General features: G+C 38.1%; 1 protein-coding gene across 7 annotated transcripts in view; it reads right to left on the bottom strand.

The window, feature by feature from the left end:
- The window catches only part of ARHGEF26 (Rho guanine nucleotide exchange factor 26), a 116,782-nt gene that overhangs the window by 69,609 nt on the left and 25,181 nt on the right, over window positions 1–21,992 (bottom strand). For all 7 annotated transcript variants that reach the window (XR_006103020.1, XR_006103019.1, XM_042459441.1 and 4 more), the window contains 4 exons: window positions 21,884–21,940; window positions 17,096–17,256; window positions 4,247–4,399; window positions 2,012–2,141 (listed from right to left, as the gene is read on the bottom strand). Coding sequence is in view for 5 of the 7 variants with exons in the window: in XM_042459441.1 (XP_042315375.1) it covers window positions 2,012–2,141; window positions 4,247–4,399; window positions 17,096–17,256; window positions 21,884–21,940 (501 nt within the window). In the remaining 2 variants the exon portion in view is untranslated. The remainder of the gene's footprint in view (window positions 1–2,011; window positions 2,142–4,246; window positions 4,400–17,095; window positions 17,257–21,883; window positions 21,941–21,992) is intronic.

Below are 21,992 nucleotides of genomic sequence, written 5' to 3'. Positions count from 1 at the left end.
TGCAAAGGAGGAACAATTAACTTTGATCTACTACTTCTAATAAGGCATTCCTTAAATCTATTTTCAGTTATACTTGGATATTTCCTTTCCCTCTTTTCTGTTTCCAGGTGGAAATATTCTTTCCATCTGTTTTTTTTTAAACTGATCCTCATGATTTTGTTAGTAAAGTATCCTGAAGACTTTTTTTTAGCTATTTAGATCAAACAGAAGATGAAATTCAACATTTTGGAGAAACACCATAAAAGTAAAAGTAGTCTGATCATTAAATCAAGATTTTTTGACTTGCTTTCATAAGAAAACTATGAAAACAAAGCAATACCAAAACAAACATCCTGAACTGATAGGTTTCTAATGACAAGGGGGGTGTATTATGCTTTTTTGTGAAAGAAGCCAAAACACCATAAAACTGTTCTCTGGCAATATGTTATTTTAGCAGTCTGAATGTAATAAAGACAATCATTATTCCTGAATTGCTGGCCAAAAAACATGATCAAAATTAATTACAACAAAATGGCCTTAATGAATAACAGAACTAGGGTAGTTCAGAGGCAGACAACCCAAACCCATCTCCAAAAAAATAAAAAATTCTCTGGGTGGTCCGGAGTAACCTGGAATATCTCACTTTAGACTGTGCCATTGTTTCTTACTGTATAGTTTCATTAATTAGGTTGCTGATTCATTACCTTATTAAATATTAAGCATAAGCAGTAATAATAATCTACCTTAACTAGGCTTTAAGGGAAAACAACCATATTCTGATAAAACCTGAGATACACACACACAAAATTAAATTATGTCTAATGATTTTGTAGACCAATTTGTTAGTCTTCACAATACCACATTTTTTTGCAGCAACAAACTAACAGCCACCTCTCCTTCTTTTCTTTATTTATGTATCTTCTAACATCCCCCTTTCTTACTCTGTTTATCTGACATTCCCTTTTCCCTCTTCCTGAATATTAATAATGAATTGCAACAGCAATACAATCAAGATGCAGGAACTTTTCCCAGAACAAAAGGTCTGTTGCAAGCAAAAGGTCTATCAATCTCTGCCCATGCTCTCTCAGCTTTTCCCCTCCACCATTTTCCTTTTCCCAAATGCTTCAACAGTGTGAGGCATGCAGTGTAGAATGGTGTAGGAAGACTCAGTGCTATCAGAGCCTAGGCAACCCCTACAGTCATTCTGCCCGCAACACCATACACTGGGGAACTTCTAAAGGAAGGTAATTGTAGCAGGCTCTGGAAAGCCATTTTTCTGCAGCAGAATTAGCACAACAGGAAAGCAGCTGGTATACCTTCCCAGAGCAAGCCAGTGCCACACTCTGAAGAGACTACTCATCTACTTATTTATTCAAATGCCTAGATTTCCGAAGTTAAACTAGACTTCTCAAATTTATGTCTTCATAAAGCTAAACTAGTGTTTTATTTTTAGCCTAGTAAATTACTGAAAGAGTACACCAATTTACCTATAGACCATAACTATTATAAGTTCTCCTTCCATATGTTGCATTCTGAATGTCAGCTATTGCAAATATTACAGGAGTGTTTTTGGAAGCAAATATAATAATCTCACATAGAAGAATCAAATTCAACAAAAAAGGAAAACTAGATATAGGAATAAAGTCAAAATGTAGGCGGGGGGGGGGGGGGAGAGGCTGCAATTCTGTCCTCAGCTAGGATCAATGCTAACTAAGCTGCTTAACAGCAGGTCTGTCTCCTTCCAGCAATACCTCCCTCCAGAACTGAACAGGCATGGAATACATCAGTTTAAGCCTTTCCAAATGAATGTGCACAGTGTAATTTACACTGGTGCCAAAAATGCCTTAACATTGTAATAGAAAAATTACCCATTTCTCCTTAACAAAGAAGTTCACTTGAACTCCAGCCAACTCAAAGCAAAACATCAGTTGAGACAGGATGGAATGGAACTAAAGAGTGATTTCTAAAACCACTTTTATAAATGAGTAAAAATGGATACAATTATAGCAGACAAAGAGTCACAAGTACTTACATCCATCAGCAGTGGAAGTCGTGTAACCCTTTGCATTGGGAGAATAAGGAAAGAAATCATAGGTAAATTCTTACATGCTTCTTGGGACTCAATCCGCGACAGCACTTCCTTGAAGCCTGGATTAGTAGTTCTGTGCAAAATAATAGCAATAATAATGCTAAAGACAGTCTTAATTATGAATTTAATAATATTTTTGTCTGAAACATGCTAATACTTTCCTATAAACTTGTATTTTCCTATTAACTGTGCCTATATTTTTAAGTGCTCAGGTGAATGCGACGGTCAAGAGCACCTGTTATCAGCTTCGGCTGATTCGCCAGCTGCGCCCATACCTGGCCCAAAGGGACCTAGAAACTGTTGTACATGCTCTGGTAACTTCGAGACTGGATTTCTGCAATGTACTCTACATGGGGCAACCCTTATACCAAACTCGGAAGCTGCAAATGGTGCAGAATATGGCAGCCCGGCTGGTCACTGGTGCTCCCAGGGCCAGCCATATAACACCGGTTTTAAAAGATCTCCATTGGCTGCCCATCCGCTTCCGAGCTCAATATAAGGCGTTGGTAATTACCTATAAAGCCCTAAATGGCTTGGGCCCAGGATACCTAAAGGACCGCCTCTCCCCGTACATTCCGCCTCGCACCCTCAGAACATCTGGGCAGCAGCTACTGAAGGTGCCTGGGGCTAGGTTCGCCTCTACTTCACGGAGGACATTCTCCATAGCTGCCCCAGCCCTTTGGAACGCGCTGCCCACAGAGCTCCGCTCGTCTACTACCCTGGCCCAATTTAGGAAGGACCTTAAAACCTTCCTATTCCAACAGGCATTCCCCGAATAAAAATCCTGTGGGCCTCCCTCCTCTTTCCGTGGCCAAGAGGTTGGGCTATGGGGCTTTTTTGCTTGTTTCCTTGATTTTATTGTTGTGTATTTTATTTGATTGTTATCTGTGTTTTTAAGCTGATGTAAGCCGCCCTGATCGTAGGAAGGGCGGCATATAAATAAAAATATTATTATTATTATTATTATTATTATTATTATTATTATTATTAAGTGCACAAAACCAGAAAGGGCAAATATGAACAACCACATCTCAGCTTAATAAGCTAAAATACAAATCTTTGTTCCACAAGCACAGTTTCTTTAAGCAAACAAACTAGGAACCATTAATACATATGCTGGTTCCACATTTTCCCAGTTGAGACAGAACAGCAGACTACAGTGGATGGGAGACTTCATGGCTAGTTCCTTCTCATTAAAAAAATCTTGTTCATATATTGTATTATGCTGAAATGTGATTATCTAAATGCAGGCACTGTACCCACTTTTGCTTCTATCTCATTTATCCATCAGTCCTCCAGACTATCCCTTCTCTCCTGCTATTGGACAAATCAGTTGTATCATTGGTGAGAGCCTGTGAAGGAATTAGTAGATGGTGCAACAGCTGCAGTTTTATTTTTTTGCCTTAGAGCAATTAAATACACAGGCACTGTATGAAGATAAGTAACTCTCAACTTTATACAACCACTCCCTCCAACACTCAGCCCTTTTCCTAATGCCTTTTGGGAATGAGGTGCCATATGTATTTACTAAAAGGGCATTTTCTATGTAGAATCACAATTTTTGAATACCTTCAAAATATGTCTGGCAAGAACAATACAGTCATCTCGCGCCATACACAGGCTTATGCTGAAGCTGTAGTACAATTAAATAAATGGCGCTCGCGCCGCATACACACACCCCATTGTTTTCAACGGGGTGCAAGCATATGTGGTTTCCCCCTTATGCAAGGGGTGTGTGTATGTCCGGAACAGATCCCCCGCATAAGGGGAGGGCTGACTGTACAATATTTTCAGCATGAGTTAAGATAAGACTTCTTATGGGCCAAATTATCTCTGATTTGTTTTAAATAATGCTGATGTCTAGTTGTACTGTATTTATATTAACATGATTCATTTTCTTCATGCCTTTTATATGACACCTTGGAATAAATTTGGCTGAATGGTGGTTCAGAAATATTTTAAATAATACCACTGAATACATCATAGAATCAAGGTCTCAGTCTGAAATTAGTGTAAACAATCTCTCTTGGTTACTTTCAATGAATTAAGGATGATATGAAGAAGCAGATATGTGTATAATTATTTACATAGATCTGAAATCAACCAACTTGTTGCAGAAAGTCCATCTAGTATTAAAATAGCTATTTTCAAATATAAATGGCAACTTTCATCACTTACAGTAATTTCTGGAGTGTTCGCTGTTGGTAGACTTCATTTGTACAATACTTCACATAAGGATCAAAGGTTGATGTAGTATGTTTTTCTACAATATCACTGATGTCATCTATGAATATATTGTTCTGATGTCTTGCTTCAAGCTCTCTAAAGAACCTAGAAGATAACAAATTGACAAGACATTTCATTGTGGTCTGTTTATATGAAAGGTTTACAGGTCTTTAAATGGATGTATAACCAAACAAAAATGTAGAGGTAACTTGGAATTATCATATCAGAGAAGAGCCTCATCTATCTCTTTGTTAGACACTTATATATATATGCTTGTATTCCAACAAAAATGATTGGATGTTGATGTTGTTGTTGTATGCCTTCAAGACATTTCTGACTTATGTGATCCTAATATGAACCTAGCACAGGGTTTTCTTGGCAAGTTTCTTCAGAGGGGGTTTGCCATTGCCATCCTCTCAGGCTGAAAGAGTATGACTTGCCCAGTTCACCCAGCTGGTTTCATGGCTGAGTGGGATAGTGCAATGTATTAATTTTGTATTAGAAAAAATGTTGGCATTTGTACACATACATGCAATGTGGAATCTAATGGAAGATCAATGTAGTTGGATCCTGTATGATTTTACTGTTACAAAAAAGACTTATACTTCAAGATTTGAAAGATAAACATTCACTATTTATTATTCAGTGGTCAGATCTTACTGCTTTAGCCACACATGAACATGTATTTTATAGGTGCCAGCTTGGAAATATAGTCAACTTATTTAACTATATACTGCCAGCCCACATTCATATCTTATATGTCTGCCCTCCTCTTTTTTTCTTGCCTTCTCTTCCCTTTGTAATATATTTATAATTTCACACTTAAAATCCAGTTTTAAAAAATGAAAAATGCATATGCTTTTTTTTCAATAGACACCGTTCAAGCATAGCCTAGGCAATTTCATTTGGGACCTTCCATGGGTTCCACAGACCGCAAAAAATACTAAACAATGGCAACTGGAGTGGTTAGGGCCTAAAACAGACAGGCCAAAAGGACCATGGTGGGACTGCTGTGGGACTGTGCCATCGCTGCAGTGACTGCATGCACCCAGCCTCGATCCAGGCTGCTGCAGCAGTCCTAAACCGGACCACAGAAAAGGAGCTGATTTTTCCATTCCTTTTTTGGCATGGTTCGTTGGCTGCGTTTGGGGTGAGCATAATCTAAATGCTATGCCCCAAATGTGGCTGAAAACTGAGTCATTTGGCCCAACTGTTTTGGGCCCAGAAGTCTACTTCTAGGGGGGAAATGACTTTTAATTGTTATATGCAGTCACCCCTTGAAGAAATGTCAAAGAGAGGCAGTTCATCTTCTTTTTTTCTTTTTCTTTCTTTTACAGAAAAAGGGTGAGGAGGGGAATCAAGGGCCACAAAATCAGCCAATAAAACCATTTGGTCCTAAGGCAACACTTTGCCCATCCTTGGTTTAGACAGATGGCAGATGGATGATCAGCCAACCATAACCCAGACTGCATTCAGAGGATAAACCAGTATGTTTCTTTTACTACCTCACAAAAACTAAAACTAAAGAACCCTGTGAGTATACATTTGTTTTGAAACAAAGGGAAACTAAATCAAAATGGGTTCCATTTGTTCGTCATTTGCACCACCGGAGCTGGAAGATTACTTGTTTCTGGTGGCAGCAGAAACTAAATTCAGTGATCATTCCTGAACTGTCATCCCTCACCTCCAGGCATTTCAGAAAAAGTGTACTAGCTACAAGAAAAAAGTGAGAGTCACCAGTGGAGGATGCTTCATTGTGTGTTTATATGATGGCTAGTACTTGCTTAAAGAACACGCCAATGTGTTAAAGAGATGGTCTGTAAGCGTTTAGAAAGGAATGGACTCTTTTACACAGCAAAAAGTGATGGGAGCATAGCGGGATGCTCCAATCACTATCACACAATTGCTTGAAAATTATCAGATGACATTGTGTGACATCACCATAATCGCAGCATAATCCATGAATAAAGAGTAATTTTAGCACTGCTTTTCATTCACAAGAAAGTACTGTGAATGAAAAGCAGTGCTAAAATTACTCTTTATTCACAGGATAATGCCATGATTATGGCAACACCGTCTGATAATCTTCGAGCAATTGCACTATAGTGATAGGAGCATCCCACTATGCTCCTGTTGCTTTTTGCTGTATGAAAGAGTCCATTCCTTTCTAAATGCTTACATACCATTTCTTAAATGATCTGCTCTAGAATCTTCCCTGGTATTGATGTCAAGCTGACTGGGCAGTAATTTTTTGGGTCCTCTTTCTTTCACTTGTGAAAATGGGGACATTTGCCCTCCTCCAGTGGGTTGGGACTTCTGTTCTCCAGGAATTTGTCAAAGCTTATTGTCAGCAGTTCTGATATTACATTGGCCAGTTAACCTCTCTAGCAACACTGAGCTTGTTGTACACTTTAGCTTTTCTGACTTTACTCCTACATGTGCTAGCTATTTGTTTGAATTCCTATTTGTTGATTCCTCCCTTTTCCATTTCTTATACATGCTCCTTTTAAAACTTAGGCAGGGTACAGACCGCCGCTGGTAGGTCCGCAGGGGAGCCGGAGCCTTCAGACGGCGCGGCTCCCGTGCGGACCGAAAAAGAAGCTCCAAAATGGAGCTTCTTTTTGAGTCGCGTTTGTGACGTAGCGAGGCGCCAGGGGCGCACTCGCTACGTCATAAAGGCTGTGACACGTACGGACGCTCAGCGTCCGATACGTAAAGATGGCGGCGCCCATATGAACAGGGCGCCGCCATCTTGTACGTATTCAATACGTACTAGGGTTAGGGGAGTGCGGAAGCACCGCCCCTTCCTAACCCTAGTACGTATTGTATACGTACTATTTGGCGGTCTGTAACCCGCCTTAGATCAGTTAAAAGTTCTTTAGCCATTCATCCTGGTTTCTTGAGGCACCTCTCATTTTTCTTCCTAATTGGAACCACTCATGTGTAATAACCTTAATGTTTTTCTAAAGAACAGCGGGATGGTTTGGATTCAAAATCAAACCATATCTTAGCATAACAAAAACATAAACCAAGCGCATTATATAAAATATAACTTCATTTCCTTTGTGATATAACTTTAATTTTTTAGTTTCTCTTATTGTTAGGAGAAGGTAGTCCCAGTAAACGGTGATGAAGGAATACCACACAGTTCAAATGGTGTCTTCTGCTGAGGCCATAATATGGGAAGAGGAAAGTGTATTTTGTATTATATGCTAGAAATTTGTACCATCCACATTTTTCTAAAAATAAGAACTTTAGTTATGTTTGAAAGGTAGAAAAGGAAGATTACATTTACAAAATGTTAACTAATTTTTCCAGGCATTGAGGATATAACTCTACCCAAATACTGTTAAACCAACTTTCCAGGTTCTTCAAAGGTTCAGATGCGTATTTTAAATGAAAACAACTGTTGGTATAGAATTTCTTACTTGCTGAGCTCCTGCCCTAAGTCTTGCAACATGTCCATAGAGTTTCAACCAGCACTCCAGACAATAACTTTCCTGCACTGAAATATAGAACATCAATGAGCAGAAACTTGTTTCTGCATGTAAGTGGTGTCTGCAGGATTGGAGCAAATAACAAAAGGTTTTCAACTAACCCCTGTAAATTACTGCATTGGCCAAAACTTGCTAATGCTAAAGAATAAATTAGTTTCTTCTGGAAAAGGGAGAGCTCTTAGATTACTTGACCTTTTAATATTGTAAAGTTAATGTACAGTGTGCCCACGTCATACACGGGTGCACCTTACACAGCTTCCAACATACGCTGGAAGCTGTGCTGGAAAGACTTCTCCTGTGCCCTGGAAGAAGCAATGGGGTGCACTGAGTGTGCACCATGAGAACGAGCACCATTGTTTCTAATGGGGCTTGACTTTATGTGGTTTTTCCCTTACGCGGTGGGGTCCAGAACAGATCCCCCGCATAAGGGAAGGGCCAACTGTATAACTATGCCCATTAAATTGTGTGATATCGTCAAGGACTTATGCAATGTCTCCTGAAGTACATGTGAATACTTCTACAAAATTCTGTTTACATAAGTGCAAATACATTTATCTGTTTCTATCATCTGAATGTTTATCCTGATGCTTCAAACAAACAAACAGCTTCCTTTATATACCACTTCATACTGAACTAACAGTGTCTAAGTGGTTTACAACTGTAAGCTAATTGCTCCCAACAATCTGGGTCCTCATTTTAGTGACCTCAGAAGGATGCAAGCCTGAGTTGAGCTCGAGCCCTTTTGCTGGTATTGAACTCGCAACCTTATGATTTGTGAGTGAGTGGCTGCAGTACAGGCATTTAACTACTGCACCACTATAATAATTTTAATATTATTTTGATATCTTAATTAGGTCTCAATTTTCTTTAACAACCCCAAACAGTTCCTTTCAGTACAGGGTGCAGCAGATGGGCCTAAAGGAGGGGCCAGAGACTGCTCCACCCCCAATCACTCCAGGACTGTGGCTACAGGATGGCTTGCTCCCAAAACAGGCCACCACTACAGTCCCAAATGGGCTGCTGGCAGGAGCAGCTTTTTGCCATTCCTTTTGCCAGTGGCTTCAGGCCACCTTAGGTGGCTTCAGGGCAGCTTCTTGCTGAATCAGGGCATGCAACGTCTAATTGCAACACCCCCACAGCAGCCGGAAGCTGCTCTATTTGGCCTGTCTGTTTTGAGCCTAGGTTTCACTTGAAATTAAGGAGACTATGGAGTTTATCACACAGGGCACTTACAGCTGCCCAAGTGTTAGCCAAACATTTCAGGAGCATCGGAAGTGGGATCATCCATCATGCTTCTGAAATGTCATAGAGGCTTCCCGTTTCCCTTCCATTGCGGAAGTGTTCGTGGGGAAGCCCCAGAAAAGCCATTTTTATTAACAGGATCTTTCATTAATAAAAATGGTTTTTCTGAGGTTTCCCCCATGAATGCTTCTGTGATGGAAGGGAAGCAGGAAGCCACTATGACGTTTCAGAAGTGCGATGGATGATCACACCTCCAGCGCTCCTGAAATGTAACACTTGGGCAGCATTTGCGCAGTGGTAAATGCCCTGTGTGATAAACTCCTATGAAATGTTTCTTTATATCTAATTTCAGTATAAGCTAAACCTGTTGGGAATTTATTCTTTACCCCTTTATCTCCTTGTTAAAATAAACATTTGAATGGTAACAATGAAACTAACTCATTCAGCCCATGCCCAAGAGGCTCTATTAACCAATCTAAAATGTACACACACCTCCTTTACTCCAGCTAGTTAGAGAAAATAACTGAATCTTAATCAATCCTTCTTACCCACTGACATGATGGCATTAAATGTAACTGTCTGCAACAACTTCTATACAAGAGCAGAGCACCATGAGGTCTCACTGAAAATATTCTCTTTTAAATTTGGTTTCTCTTGCTGAAGGGCCTTTCTACAATCAATATGTTGAATTGCAAATTCTTTTCAATTAGGAATGAAGCAAAGATCTTGCTATTTCAGTCTCTGACAGAAATGTAAATGCATTTTTTCAAGTATGTGTTCCCAATCCTTTTAGGGAGGGAGTTTAGGTACAGGTATAAAAATGTCTTCACAACCACAAACTATTTCCTACAGTGTCCAACCAAGAGCACATAATGTTCCACTCTTGTATAGAAGTTGTTGCAGTCTGTTACATTTAACACCATTATCATTTCGTAGTACGTCAAGTAGGCTGTTAGATAATTAAATTTCAGGTAACTGTCTTTTCTTGCACTGGTGCTAAAGGTAGTTGAGTCATTGAGGGATCCTGAACTTAGCACTCCTTCAGATGATCAAATGAATGTGCTAATGTAGTCTTCTTTTGGTTTTTTGTGGGTTTTTCAGGCTATGTGGCCATGCTCTAGAAGATTTTCTTCCTGACGTTTCACCAGCATCTGTGGCTGGCATCTAGAACATGGCATCTAGAACATGGCCACATAGCCTGAAAAACCCACCCAAAAAAATGGATACCAGCCATGAAAGCATTCAACTTCACATTAGTCTTCTTTTCTTTTATAATCTTACAAGATTCCTCTTTTACCTCTGCTAGAAACATTAATATGCATTTCATTTTATTTTGAGTCAGTGCTCCTAGCTCCTTTCTGACCATAAAACCTCTGTAGAGGATCAAAAGGCTCAACTGAATATGTACAGGAGAAGATGAGCAGCTAGAGATGTTGTCCCTCAGGTAATAGGACCTTCTATGATAACAATAAAATCCTGAATATGGCTTGGGGCTGGCAACCCTATATGACTATTTCTATTGATCCATGACAGTTGGGAGAGCAAGACTAGGCTCTATCTTCTAGGACTAACAACATTTTTAGCAGAGCTTTCTATAGGGAATTTAGGTTTATCAAAACATTGTATTGCCACCAAACACATTATTTGCTGATATGATTACTTTGAAAGTGTCTTTGCCCCTACTACTGGTAGACAAAGGGCACAGACTAAAGTTGTTAGGTGATGACGTACATATGATGTATATTTTAGAGGAAAAGCCCACCACTTTTTGCCATCAGCCCTATGTTTCTGGGACTCGGTAGTCTCAGAAAAAATCTGTACATTTGCAAAATTTGTTTGTGTGCACAATTACACAAAAATTGAAATTATGATGACTGCTGCCTTGTTGCATGGACTTTTAAAATGTAATAGTGCTCGGTGGATTGTTTGCAATCTTTTCAATAATAAGTTGCTATGTTTGCTGGCTATGGGTACTTAGGAAAAAGGCACTAGTTCTTTGTTCTTTTATTTTGCACAAAAAGTGGGAAATGTGACTACAAAAGAAGTATTTTCTACAGCAGTCTAAGAATGGAGGTGGGAACTGCTATCAAGACTGGTGAACTCTCAAAAGGATTAGCACAATGTCAGTGAGATTTCTTCACTTCCTTCCAAGACTCACCAGACCCAATACTAAGGGAGGTTCTTCTTGCACCCTTATCAGATGATGTGGGACTCCCAGGAACATAGATTACTCCCAGGAATTCTCTACTAGCCGTGAAGAAATGAAGGAAAGTAAAGGGTGTCTAACATGCTTAGGTGATCAGGAGAAGATGGTTGCCAAAAAGTATCTGTGGTCTCTGTGTGCCGTTTTACAATTACATTTCTGGATTCCGGATTCAAGATCAGAATCGAATTTTATCATGCCTTTCTTTCAGTATTTCTTAATGTGTAGGAAATGTTCTCTTATGGTTCACAGGAGAATGAACAGTCTACTCATGAAAATGCCTAGAAGCTTTTATTTAATGAAATTCTGCATTTATTCCCAAATGAGAAAACTTTATGAATCTCTTAAGGATGCTTGAAAAAATGAAGCAGCACACATTCACGACACAAGAAAGCAATTCTGAAATGCTCAGTGTTTTAAGAATAAATTTTTGGCTCAGCAGGAATTAAAATGGATTCACATTGTTTGTAACTGCATATGCTTATAACTCCCTATATTGGATTAAATGATTAAATAAACTAACTTCCAAGACCTTTGGTGAATTGCTATTTCCTTTTAAAATCCTTTTTCTCCTCTCACTTTCATGATTTTTATTGTTGTTGCTGCTGCACTCAGAGAAAAGCTCAGATAAAATTGCCTCATGAAACATTCACAATTAATACTGAACCATGATGTTCTACAAAACAAACACAAATTGCTTCCTCTTGACAAATTAAAATCAAAGATCTCCATCCCTAGATTGAAGGAGTCTGCATTCATGGAAACTCTTTTTCTAAATGAATTTGGTGAATCAAGGCAAATGAATGTTTTTTTAAAGATAGAAATAAATAAATCCTGGACTCCATAAAATTACATCCAAGGAAAAATATGAGAACTTCTCATGCAGCCAAAATAAATAAATAAATCTAAACCATCTTGGCAAAGTTCCATAACAAACTGCATACTTTCAAATATAATTGACATTATCAGCCCATTATCAGCAAATTACCAGCCAACGTAATATGTTGAGGAAGATTTTTTCCCAACAACCACTTGATTCTGAATGGCAGATTTGAGTGTCCAAACAAACATTTCTTTCTAAAACCTAGAAAGAGTCTTTGATATCTCCCCCACCCCAGCCTCAATATATGCTGCTTTTTACCATCTGCATAATTTTTGTATTTGCCAATAATAATGCGCTGGAGATAATAATGCCTCACTGAGATAAAAAAAGGTCCCATGATATAAACCAGCAGAATTAAGTGTACATCTTCTATAACTGTGGTTTTCTTCTCAGTGCACTTTACTATGCTAAGATATACTTGAATGTAGTGGCAGCTGTGGGTTCCCATGTTAGCAGCGATAAATCTACCGAGGGTCTTATTCCAAACATTAATGAGCTACTCATGGTGGTCCATCTATTGGGGGGTTGGGTTTTGACTCCTTGAACAGCTCCTTTAAAGTTCAGAATTAAGCTCAGAGAGGATTCACCTCCCCACTGACATGGAAACTGTAAGCTATTACAGTTTTAATGTAGCTTGGAGCTGGAAAATACCCTGTGTCATATCAGTTTCTTCTGTTGAGTGCCAGAAGGATTTATTGCACATTAATATGTACAGGTTAAAATTGTGGTGGGAATACATCACCCACCAAATGTTGTTGGATTTCAACTGCATCATCCCTGCCCATTGGTTATGCTTGCTGAAGCTGATAAGAGTTACAGCATCTGATAAGCTACATGTTATCTGCCTTTACATTAAAATGCAATCCAACAAAAAATAAGATTAGTAACAGCTGCGTGAAGAGAACAGGGCTGGAGACTCCCTAAACTCCTCTGTACACATTTTACACATTGAACATAAAAAGGCAAGAGGTTTTCTGAACTTTGTTCCCGGTAGCTGAGTAGAGGTGGAGCTGGTTTCCATAACAACCTTTCCATTGCCATGAGACAAAGGCTTTTATTTTATTTTATTTTTTGTCATGCGTTCATATTTGAAGTCTTATTTTTACTGAAGTCACCTTGATAAGACATAACAACCTTCCTGCCTCAATACGAGTAGCACACTCCTCAAAATATTTTCAAGGGAGGCTCTAAATTAAAAGTCAGGAAAAGCCAGAAACAACTGAAATAATAGTTTAATATTATTCCTAAGGCAGCCAGTTACTTTATTTCATATGCCATACATTACACAGATACCTAACTCTTCCCTAACTTAATACCCTAAATTGTATATAAAATATATGTGCATTCTAACATATCTCTTCAAAAGTACTGCTAATACTTACCAAGTGGCATTCAGCATGAATAAGTAACCTATTAGTACTCACTGAAACTGCTAACATACCCAACAGGCAAACAAATAAAAATCTCAACAGGGTCCAAGGAGCTGCCAGCAGTTATGGGATGGCAGTTTTAAAACTGCCTCTACTATGTGAGTCTGTATTTGTATTGAGAGAGTTTTCAAAACAGCAGTAAAGGAGAGTCAACATCCATGACATGTAGAGTTGACTGTGAAGAAGTAGGTATTAACAAGTTTGTGTTCTGCCTAAATAACAAATGAAAATACTGTTTTCAGTTAACCTTGCCATGTATTTCTTTGTAAAATTAACATACTGTCCACATTCATAGATTACAGGAAATACACATTTTGGGCATTATGTTGGGCCTACACCCACAAATATAGGGATTTTTGGCATCTCATTTAGTCTACATAAATGGAACTACTTTCCAGCCCCGAAATAGTGGCTATCATTTATAAAAGATACAACTGCCAGTGATATAAGGGAGAAGTCACTTGGCTCTGAAATAAGGGACATCCCTTATAAAAGGGACTACTGGCAACCCTAGTCTGCCCTGATGCATTCTGACACACGCACATGTCCTTCAGGAATTCTCAGTGATATTCAGAAACCGATTCTGATCACAACAATGTTCAGATATCTGAAGAAGTGTTGTTTTTCACATCGCAAATGACAAAACTAGACCTAATGAATCAAAGGTACAAGGGATCGACATCTATTAAACACCAATTTTATTATAGTAGTTTAGCACTGGATCAATTATTGGAGGATTCATTGGAATATAATAATATAATAATAAATATTTATTTATGTCCCGCCTCTTCCGATTGAGGATCGAGGCGGGTAACAACAAAGAAAATCCAATATACAACAATAAAAACAACAAGCCCCACAAAACCCCGACCCAACCCTCCCTCCCAACTATAAAATTAAACAGTTAAAAAAATGTTTAAAAAATACATAACACATCAAAGTTAAAAACAAATCACAAATAATAAAAATAATAAAAGGGGGATTCAATTGGTTCTGGACATTATCAATCGGGGAAGACCTGCCGGAAGAGAAAGGTTTTTATCGCCTTTTTAAAAGCCTCAAGTGAGGATAACTGACAAATCTCTTCTGGCAGGTCATTTCAAGTTTTTGGAGCAGTGACAGAAAAGGACCTCCAGGAGGTCACCACCAGTCTGGTCTTTCTAGATTGTAAGAGGTTTTTCCTGGAGGATCGGAGTGTACGGGAAGGATTGTATGGGATTGTATGGAACACTAACAACTATCTGTTAAGGCTACTTTAGCTCTGATCTTTCAATAGTGAAAAAGCACCTTCCAGTTCTAAGATTCTACCCTTCAGATTGTTATCTGGATCAGACACGTGTGGTGTACCTTTCCTAAAAATAAGGTAAATTATTGCCTAGGCAAAGAAATCAAGTATAGCTGCTAAAATAGCCCCCCCCCCTTCAGTTCCCCCAAGTTTAATTTAGATTTCCTTGCTCCAACAACTGCATTTTCTTGTTAACAACTGATCAACTGCCTGTGAAAGCTTCATTATTCCTAGATGCTTTGGTGCAGCTTCCAGACTCTTGGGATGCATGCATCATTGAAACACCATACCTCCAAAGTGACCTGAAGCAGCTTTATTTTGGCCTGTCTGTATAGGGCCTAAGATGACAAAACTGAAGCTGTTATACTTTGGCCACATCATAAGAAGACAGGACTCACCAGAAAAAAAAAAACAATAATACTAGGAAAGGTGGAAGATGGTAGAAAGAGAAGAAAACTGCATGCCAGACACAATCAGGGAGGTCACAGTCCTGAACCTATAAGATGTGAGCAGAGCAGTTGAAGATAGAGGGTCTTGAGAGATGTCTCATTGACAGGGATGCCATGAGTTAAAGTTGACTCGAGGGCGACTAACACAAACAAAAACCACACTAATTTCAGTGGGGCTTTCTCCCTACAACAAGGGTGAAGGTTAAACAAGACTATACATCAGTATGCCTCTGCCCATGAAAAAAAAAATGGATTAAAGAAGATCAGAAATTCATGGGACTAATACATACTCGCTTCAGATCATAATCTAAAGAATCAACAGATTATTCTCCAAAACAATGCTGAAACAAAAGTATCAGAACATAAGAACATTTCACAACCACCAGTTTTAAAGTTGTGAAACACAACAAAATCACTGAATGTCACACATCCAACTTGGATGCATCTTGTTCCCACACATCTCTAATTTTGGAAAAAGCTTTTTTCTTGGTTTGAAACCACAAGAGAAATGCAGATTTCAAACCAGAAATGCCTTAATTAAAGAAATCTGTCAAATCTTATAACATTGTTAATATTTTACTCTACACTGTCTGCCAACACTTGTCTACCAACACTTATAACAACATACCAGTAAATTTGTTATTAATTGACCTATGTCACATTGTTTTGTGCAAAAGCAATCTCAAAAGATATCTCTTGGGATAGAGATATCAATCACAATGTAAGTTCAAGCAGTAATCACTAAAAAAGATTTTTTTTTTAAAAAAAAAACAGCTTTAAATAGCAATCCTACAGCCAATCATGCATGCCCTCTTGGAATCAATAGGACTTAAACAGGATTTAAAAGCAGGCAGCTCTTAGTAATTAAAGGCTGCCACCCCAGAAATATAGTTTGTGCTCATGAGGGGAAACAACAGATTCATCTCATACAGCAGAAGAGAAAAGCTACATTTCAAAACCAACTCAGGTTGTGTCTTTATAAAAAGAAGAGGAAGAGGAAGAAGGAGGAGGAGGAGACCACAATACCTCCATCTACACATACAGAGCATGAACCTCTACCTTTCAGGCATAGCACATGTACATATTGGAATCCCAACAGGATGTACACATCCCTCTCCCAGCTGAAGCCACACACACAGTCATTGGGGACACTTTGGGAAGTGGAAGTATGTGCATATTTGCTTGGTCCACATCCAGTCTTCTTTGGCTCTGCTCAGTCAAATTACTCAAGCTTTTATACTTCAGTAAAACTGCAAGGCTGTATGAGTACACAGGAAGTGCTCAGAAGCATTACTATCTTCATAACAGTTACATTAGTTTCTTACCTAAACACACATCTTTACAATTTGTTACTTAAACACACACCTTTACAATTCAAGATCATTGTGGGGTGCACTGGAGTGGAAAGGAGATGTGGGTTCTGTTAAACATTACAAAGACTAATCTGGATTAAAGATGGATTACACCCATGAGTTTTCATCTATATACACACATCATTTGCTTACTCCATTACCATATGGATTACATTTTATTTATCTAGTTAGTACATCAAAACAGTGACTCTGTAGAATAAATACAAGTACACCACTCTGAAATGTCCTATGAGATACTTTATTTTATAAGGAAAAAACAAAACACCAAATTTTATCATGGATGGATGACTTGATTTCACAGCACATTTGCAAGTTTTAATTTCATTAACCTGGATCTAATTAAACATGCTACCTAAGGAGTTACCAATGATGCAAACATTAAAGCGTACAGTATAAGAGTTTTTGGAAACAAAAAAAGCTGGAATAGATCTCTACTTACTTCTTACTTGCTTCACAGACATCCACAATATTGGAAAAGAGGTGATGGCTTTCTGTCTTTGTCATCGTAGAAGCTAATTCCTTAGAGTTTTTAAACATCCGAATCAGAATCTCCAGACTAAGTAAGTATGAATGTTCTGAAGATATTACTTCAAATATAGCCTGCATGTGGGAAGTGTGGAAGAAGAAAGAAACAAAATTATTTTACTTAAAAGAGACAAGGTAATACACAGCAGCATCTCTTCACAATTGACATTTTGAACTGTCCTATGTCCTAAAAGAACTCTTTGGGCATTTTTCAGTGGATTGTACTGCAAATCACTCCAAGTTTAATATTTTCAAAACATATTCCAAAGAAGCATGAAATATATATTTGAAGACTATTTCATATTTGCATTCACCTTGGTAAAAATCTAGTAGCATAAACATATTTTAAAGTAAGATCACATTGAGCCAAGGTCAACAAAATTGCAGGTCGATGAAATGTCTTTTCATAATCACATACACGCATGCTTTTGATTTCCCCATTTAAGGGCTGAGTACAGAGGCATGCTAAATTTGTAACATGAGATGAAGGCCTTACCCATCCCAGTCGTTAAAGGGTCAGAACTAGATCTGTAATGTAAGTTTCAAAGCCCTACTCAGCCAAAAAGCTCACTACATAGCCATAGGTAGGGCATAATAGCCCAGTTTAGATACACATTTATGAGTATCTTCTGAGTAAACAAACATTTATGGCAGTGCTGCTCAAAGTGGGGGTCCCTGGGTAGGTGGAAGTTCCTGAGCCACTGACTACGATGCCACGGCACATTGGGGAAAAATAATTGTCAATCTGCCACATCAGTCAGCTTCAGAAGCACTGGTTTATGGGACTGAGAACTAGGACTGTACTTGTGTAATCAAATCCTGGTTTAAAATCTAGTTTGTAATCTGTGCCCAAACCAGATTTTCTTGGTTAAAATACAGCAATATATAAAAAGCCTCAGAAGTCTCACAATACAGCATGCATAAGAATGAGGAAGTTCATGGACGTATGTTGCTTATTCTTGGTCCAGTAAAGCATTTCTTTAATCACATCAAGTTAAATTCATTTTAACTGTACCAATTTCTTAAGCTAAATCCTCTTACAAGTTTGCTGTAAGAATAAAACTGATAATAATTTTAAAGTTCTTTTAAAAAATGGGAAATTAGTAATAGACACATACGTTACGGCTGTTCTAGTTTTTGGAGGAGACAACAGTGTCATTTTTAAAAGATGTGTCTGTTTCTGGTATGTCAGTAGCATGTTCATATATATATATATATATATATATATATATATATATATATATATATATATTTAGAAATACAAAATAAAGAAAGAAAATATACCGTAATTCTTGTTAGGAAATGCAATTAGGATAAGCAATTCAAGCGCACTCCCTGCCCTCCTCTCTGAAAGAAAAGTCTTTGAGGGCATGAAAAATTCTGGATACTTAAAGATTTAACTTCTTAAAAGCAGTGGAAACTGAGAAGCATCTGTGCCAGATGCTTTTACAAAAGGTCAGATGGCTGAAAAGGGAAAGGGTAGGACTCTAGAATGTACATGAAGCCTCCCACGCATGCCTTCCAACCCAGCCTATTTCTTCTTTTTCACTCTGCCAAATCCTTCACAATGATCAATCCTGCTCCCCTCTTCCTTCAGCTCATTAACATGTGAAGTAGAACCCGATGGTGAAGTCTGATCCAAGTATTATTCACTTGATTTTGTAGTCTCTGCACAGTCCTTTAAAGAATACAAGAAGAGAGATCTCTGCCCTGAGTAGCTTACAATCCAAAATTCAACATGGAGGAAACAAAGGATGAAGAAGGTATTAAGAAAAGGAGAATGTATGACTGTTTCAATTATACCAACCTATGTTTGGTTACAGGCTCATTAAGTAGCACAATAATGCTAATGCAAAAATATATATCTAATTCTTACATATACAGTATGTTTGCTGTTTGCAATGCAAGGATGTTTTCACATACCAGTTAGGATCATGTTGTGTTTTTTTATTGCCATTGTCTTTCAAATTATGTTAGCCAGGAGTCTGAAATATGCTACACTGTAATGATGAACTGGATAAGCAGCTGGGTTTGTTGCTTAAAATGTCCTCAAGCTATAAGGAGGCGCATACAAAGATACATACTTTACATAAAATGACTGGAGGGGGCAAGAGAAGTCCTACTGTTATAATTCAGATTTCTTGCCCTCCATTTCTTTTTGCCTTAGCCACTGCAATCATGAGAAAAAGATTTGCCTAAAGAGAAAAGCAGTGTTCTCTGACTTGTTTGTTCCAATCTGTGCATTTTTGTTCAGCTAAAGGACACTGGAGACCTCATCTTCAATACTATTTAAGGATTCTTTGTTCCCAGTTTTTATGACAGTTCTCATTGATTCCTTCCAAGCTATGACAGTCTAAGGCTAAGCAAACCAGTTCTGAAAGTGGAAATGCAATATGGATTGGCCATCTAAATCTGCAGGGAGTTAAACATATAATAAAAATTGGTTTTCAAAGGGATTTGCGAGTATTTCAAAATGTTTGTTTCCCAAAAATGAAACAAGGAATGTTTGTGCTCGTGTACATTAAAATGATGCTAACTGGAGATGAAGAATGGTAACATATTTGTCAATTACTTTTTCTCACTCAAGGTAAGTGATAGTCCCCTGAGTGACAGTGTGAAATGCAGTTCATTTGCATGGCATAAATGCAAACAGATATCTGAAGCTTGATAGCTTATAAATACTTGGTAAAAGTCTTTAGAGATGCAACATTACTGAATCTTTGGATATGGCTCTGGATGAAGCAGACACGTTCAAAACTTAAATCTGATAATGATTTAAAGAGATCATTTTTTTAAAAAAGGTTATTTTAGTGTTTAGACTAGCCTGTTTATTTTTTCTTGACCAAATGTATTAATAAATTGTGCAGCAATAGATATTGCCACAGGTGGGCAATTATATATATTAGAATATTAGACAGACATTGAAATTATTATTTTTATTTAAATAAAGTTTAATAGCTTCTGGAATGTATATAAACCATCTGGAATTTAAATAAACCAGCTTTTTTTTTTAGTTCTTTGGAGAACTGAGCCTTGAAGGAGCTTTCCACATTTAGCAAGAAGGAATGCCTTTATTTCTCACTGACATGTATTCCACCTTTAGGAGAAACAGGCTTTTTAGCATTCATCCACTGTCACCTCCATGTACTCCTGACACACAATCTCACAACCTAGCATTTTCTTAGTTTCTTTCAAATGCCAATTTGTTCCCATCACTACTCATCAGACAGTCTTCCAAACACTTTTCAAGCTACTTTCTCTGCTCATATTTATCCTGGGATACATTTTTCAAGTCTCGTATCTCCTCCATCCAACATTCCTTCCCACTTGAATCATTACCCAGCTTTACATGACCTCACACTACTTTGCCCTGGATTGTAGCTGAGGAGAACTGCTCCAGCCTCCAGCACTTCCCTTGACAGAAACAACGACTCTTAACTGTGCAATCATAAGCACACACTCTCTGCAGTCAATGGGCCATAGTACCTAAGCATGTTTTACAATGTGCATTTTCCTCTTGGTGTTTCCTACACTGACTATTCAGCTTAAAAATCTGACTTGACTTACACTCAAAAGCCTCTTTTGGTCCTTCTTTATGGACTTTCACTGAATTGGCAGGACTGATCTGAGGGAGAGCTCTCTTCAGGTGCTGTTCAAACCCAAAGGAGCTTGATGATATTATCCACATTCATCAAGAGTACAGCAGAAGACTCTAGAGGACTGAGGAGGAGAAAACAGGAGACTTTTAGAGTCACTCCTCATGTTATAAAAATATAAGGTTTTAGCCATTGCTCCCATTAGTGGAACTCTGACCCCATTCACAAAATGGGAGAGTCCCCCTACTCCCTACAGATCCTCACATTAACACTGTGCATAAAATGTTTGTGCTGAAGGATTGAAATATTTCCTGGAACAACATATGAACATCATGGAGGAGCAATCAACAAAAATCATCTTAGTTTTTTATGGATTTTTCAGGCTATGTGGCCATGTTCTAGAAGAGTTTGTTCTTGATGTTTCATCAGCATCTGTGGCTGGTATCTTCCAAAAATGCCTTCATAGCCTGAAAAACCCACAAAAAAATTATGGATGCCGGCCATGGATGCCGGCCATGAAAGCCTTTGACTTCACATTAAAAATCACCTTCTCTCTCATTTCTCTGGGCAGCTTCCTCCACTGGTTAGCGAGTCCTTTTTGCAAATGGAAGGAAACTTTCTTTCCATAGGGAGGTTACTGTGCATCCAGTCCACAGTTGCTATCTTACAGTCACTTCCATACTTGAACAGATGTAACATAAACACAACTGGTTCCAAAGGAAAAGTGGAAATTACAGAAATTGGGAAGGCTGTTACTTCAAATATCAAGCTTTTCATGCATTTATATGAGCTAGGAAAAAGCCTTAAAGGAGTCAGCAGATTATTTTTATCTGGGCCTCTCATCAGACACATCACTATTTATGATTCATGTTGCATATTTATTTTCATATATCCCCTCTCTGTAGATAATCAACCTTTATTCTACACAAGATGCAAACCTCAGAAAAACCAAATTAAAAGACAGAACTCTATTAGTAGTTTAGAGATATAAAAGAAAAAAGAGGAGAACCAGAATTCATTGAGCTTGGCCACCCTGAAAGCAAGTGTATAAAAAGCTTATTCTAATAATCCTAATAAATGAGCTAAGCATAGAATTATTAAATTACCTCTTGCCTTTTTCTTTCTTCTTGGCTGATGGTCTGGGATAAGCCATTTCTCTTCACCTGAAATAAATTGTGAATGATGAATCTATTTCTGTCACCTCTTTTTTATAAT

Source organism: Sceloporus undulatus, chromosome 3, assembly GCF_019175285.1.
Source record: "Sceloporus undulatus isolate JIND9_A2432 ecotype Alabama chromosome 3, SceUnd_v1.1, whole genome shotgun sequence".
In the NCBI taxonomy this organism is placed as follows: domain Eukaryota; kingdom Metazoa; phylum Chordata; class Lepidosauria; order Squamata; family Phrynosomatidae; genus Sceloporus; species Sceloporus undulatus.
The sequence above is the reverse complement of the archived record's forward strand: the minus strand, read 5'-3'. Positions and strand labels throughout refer to the sequence as shown.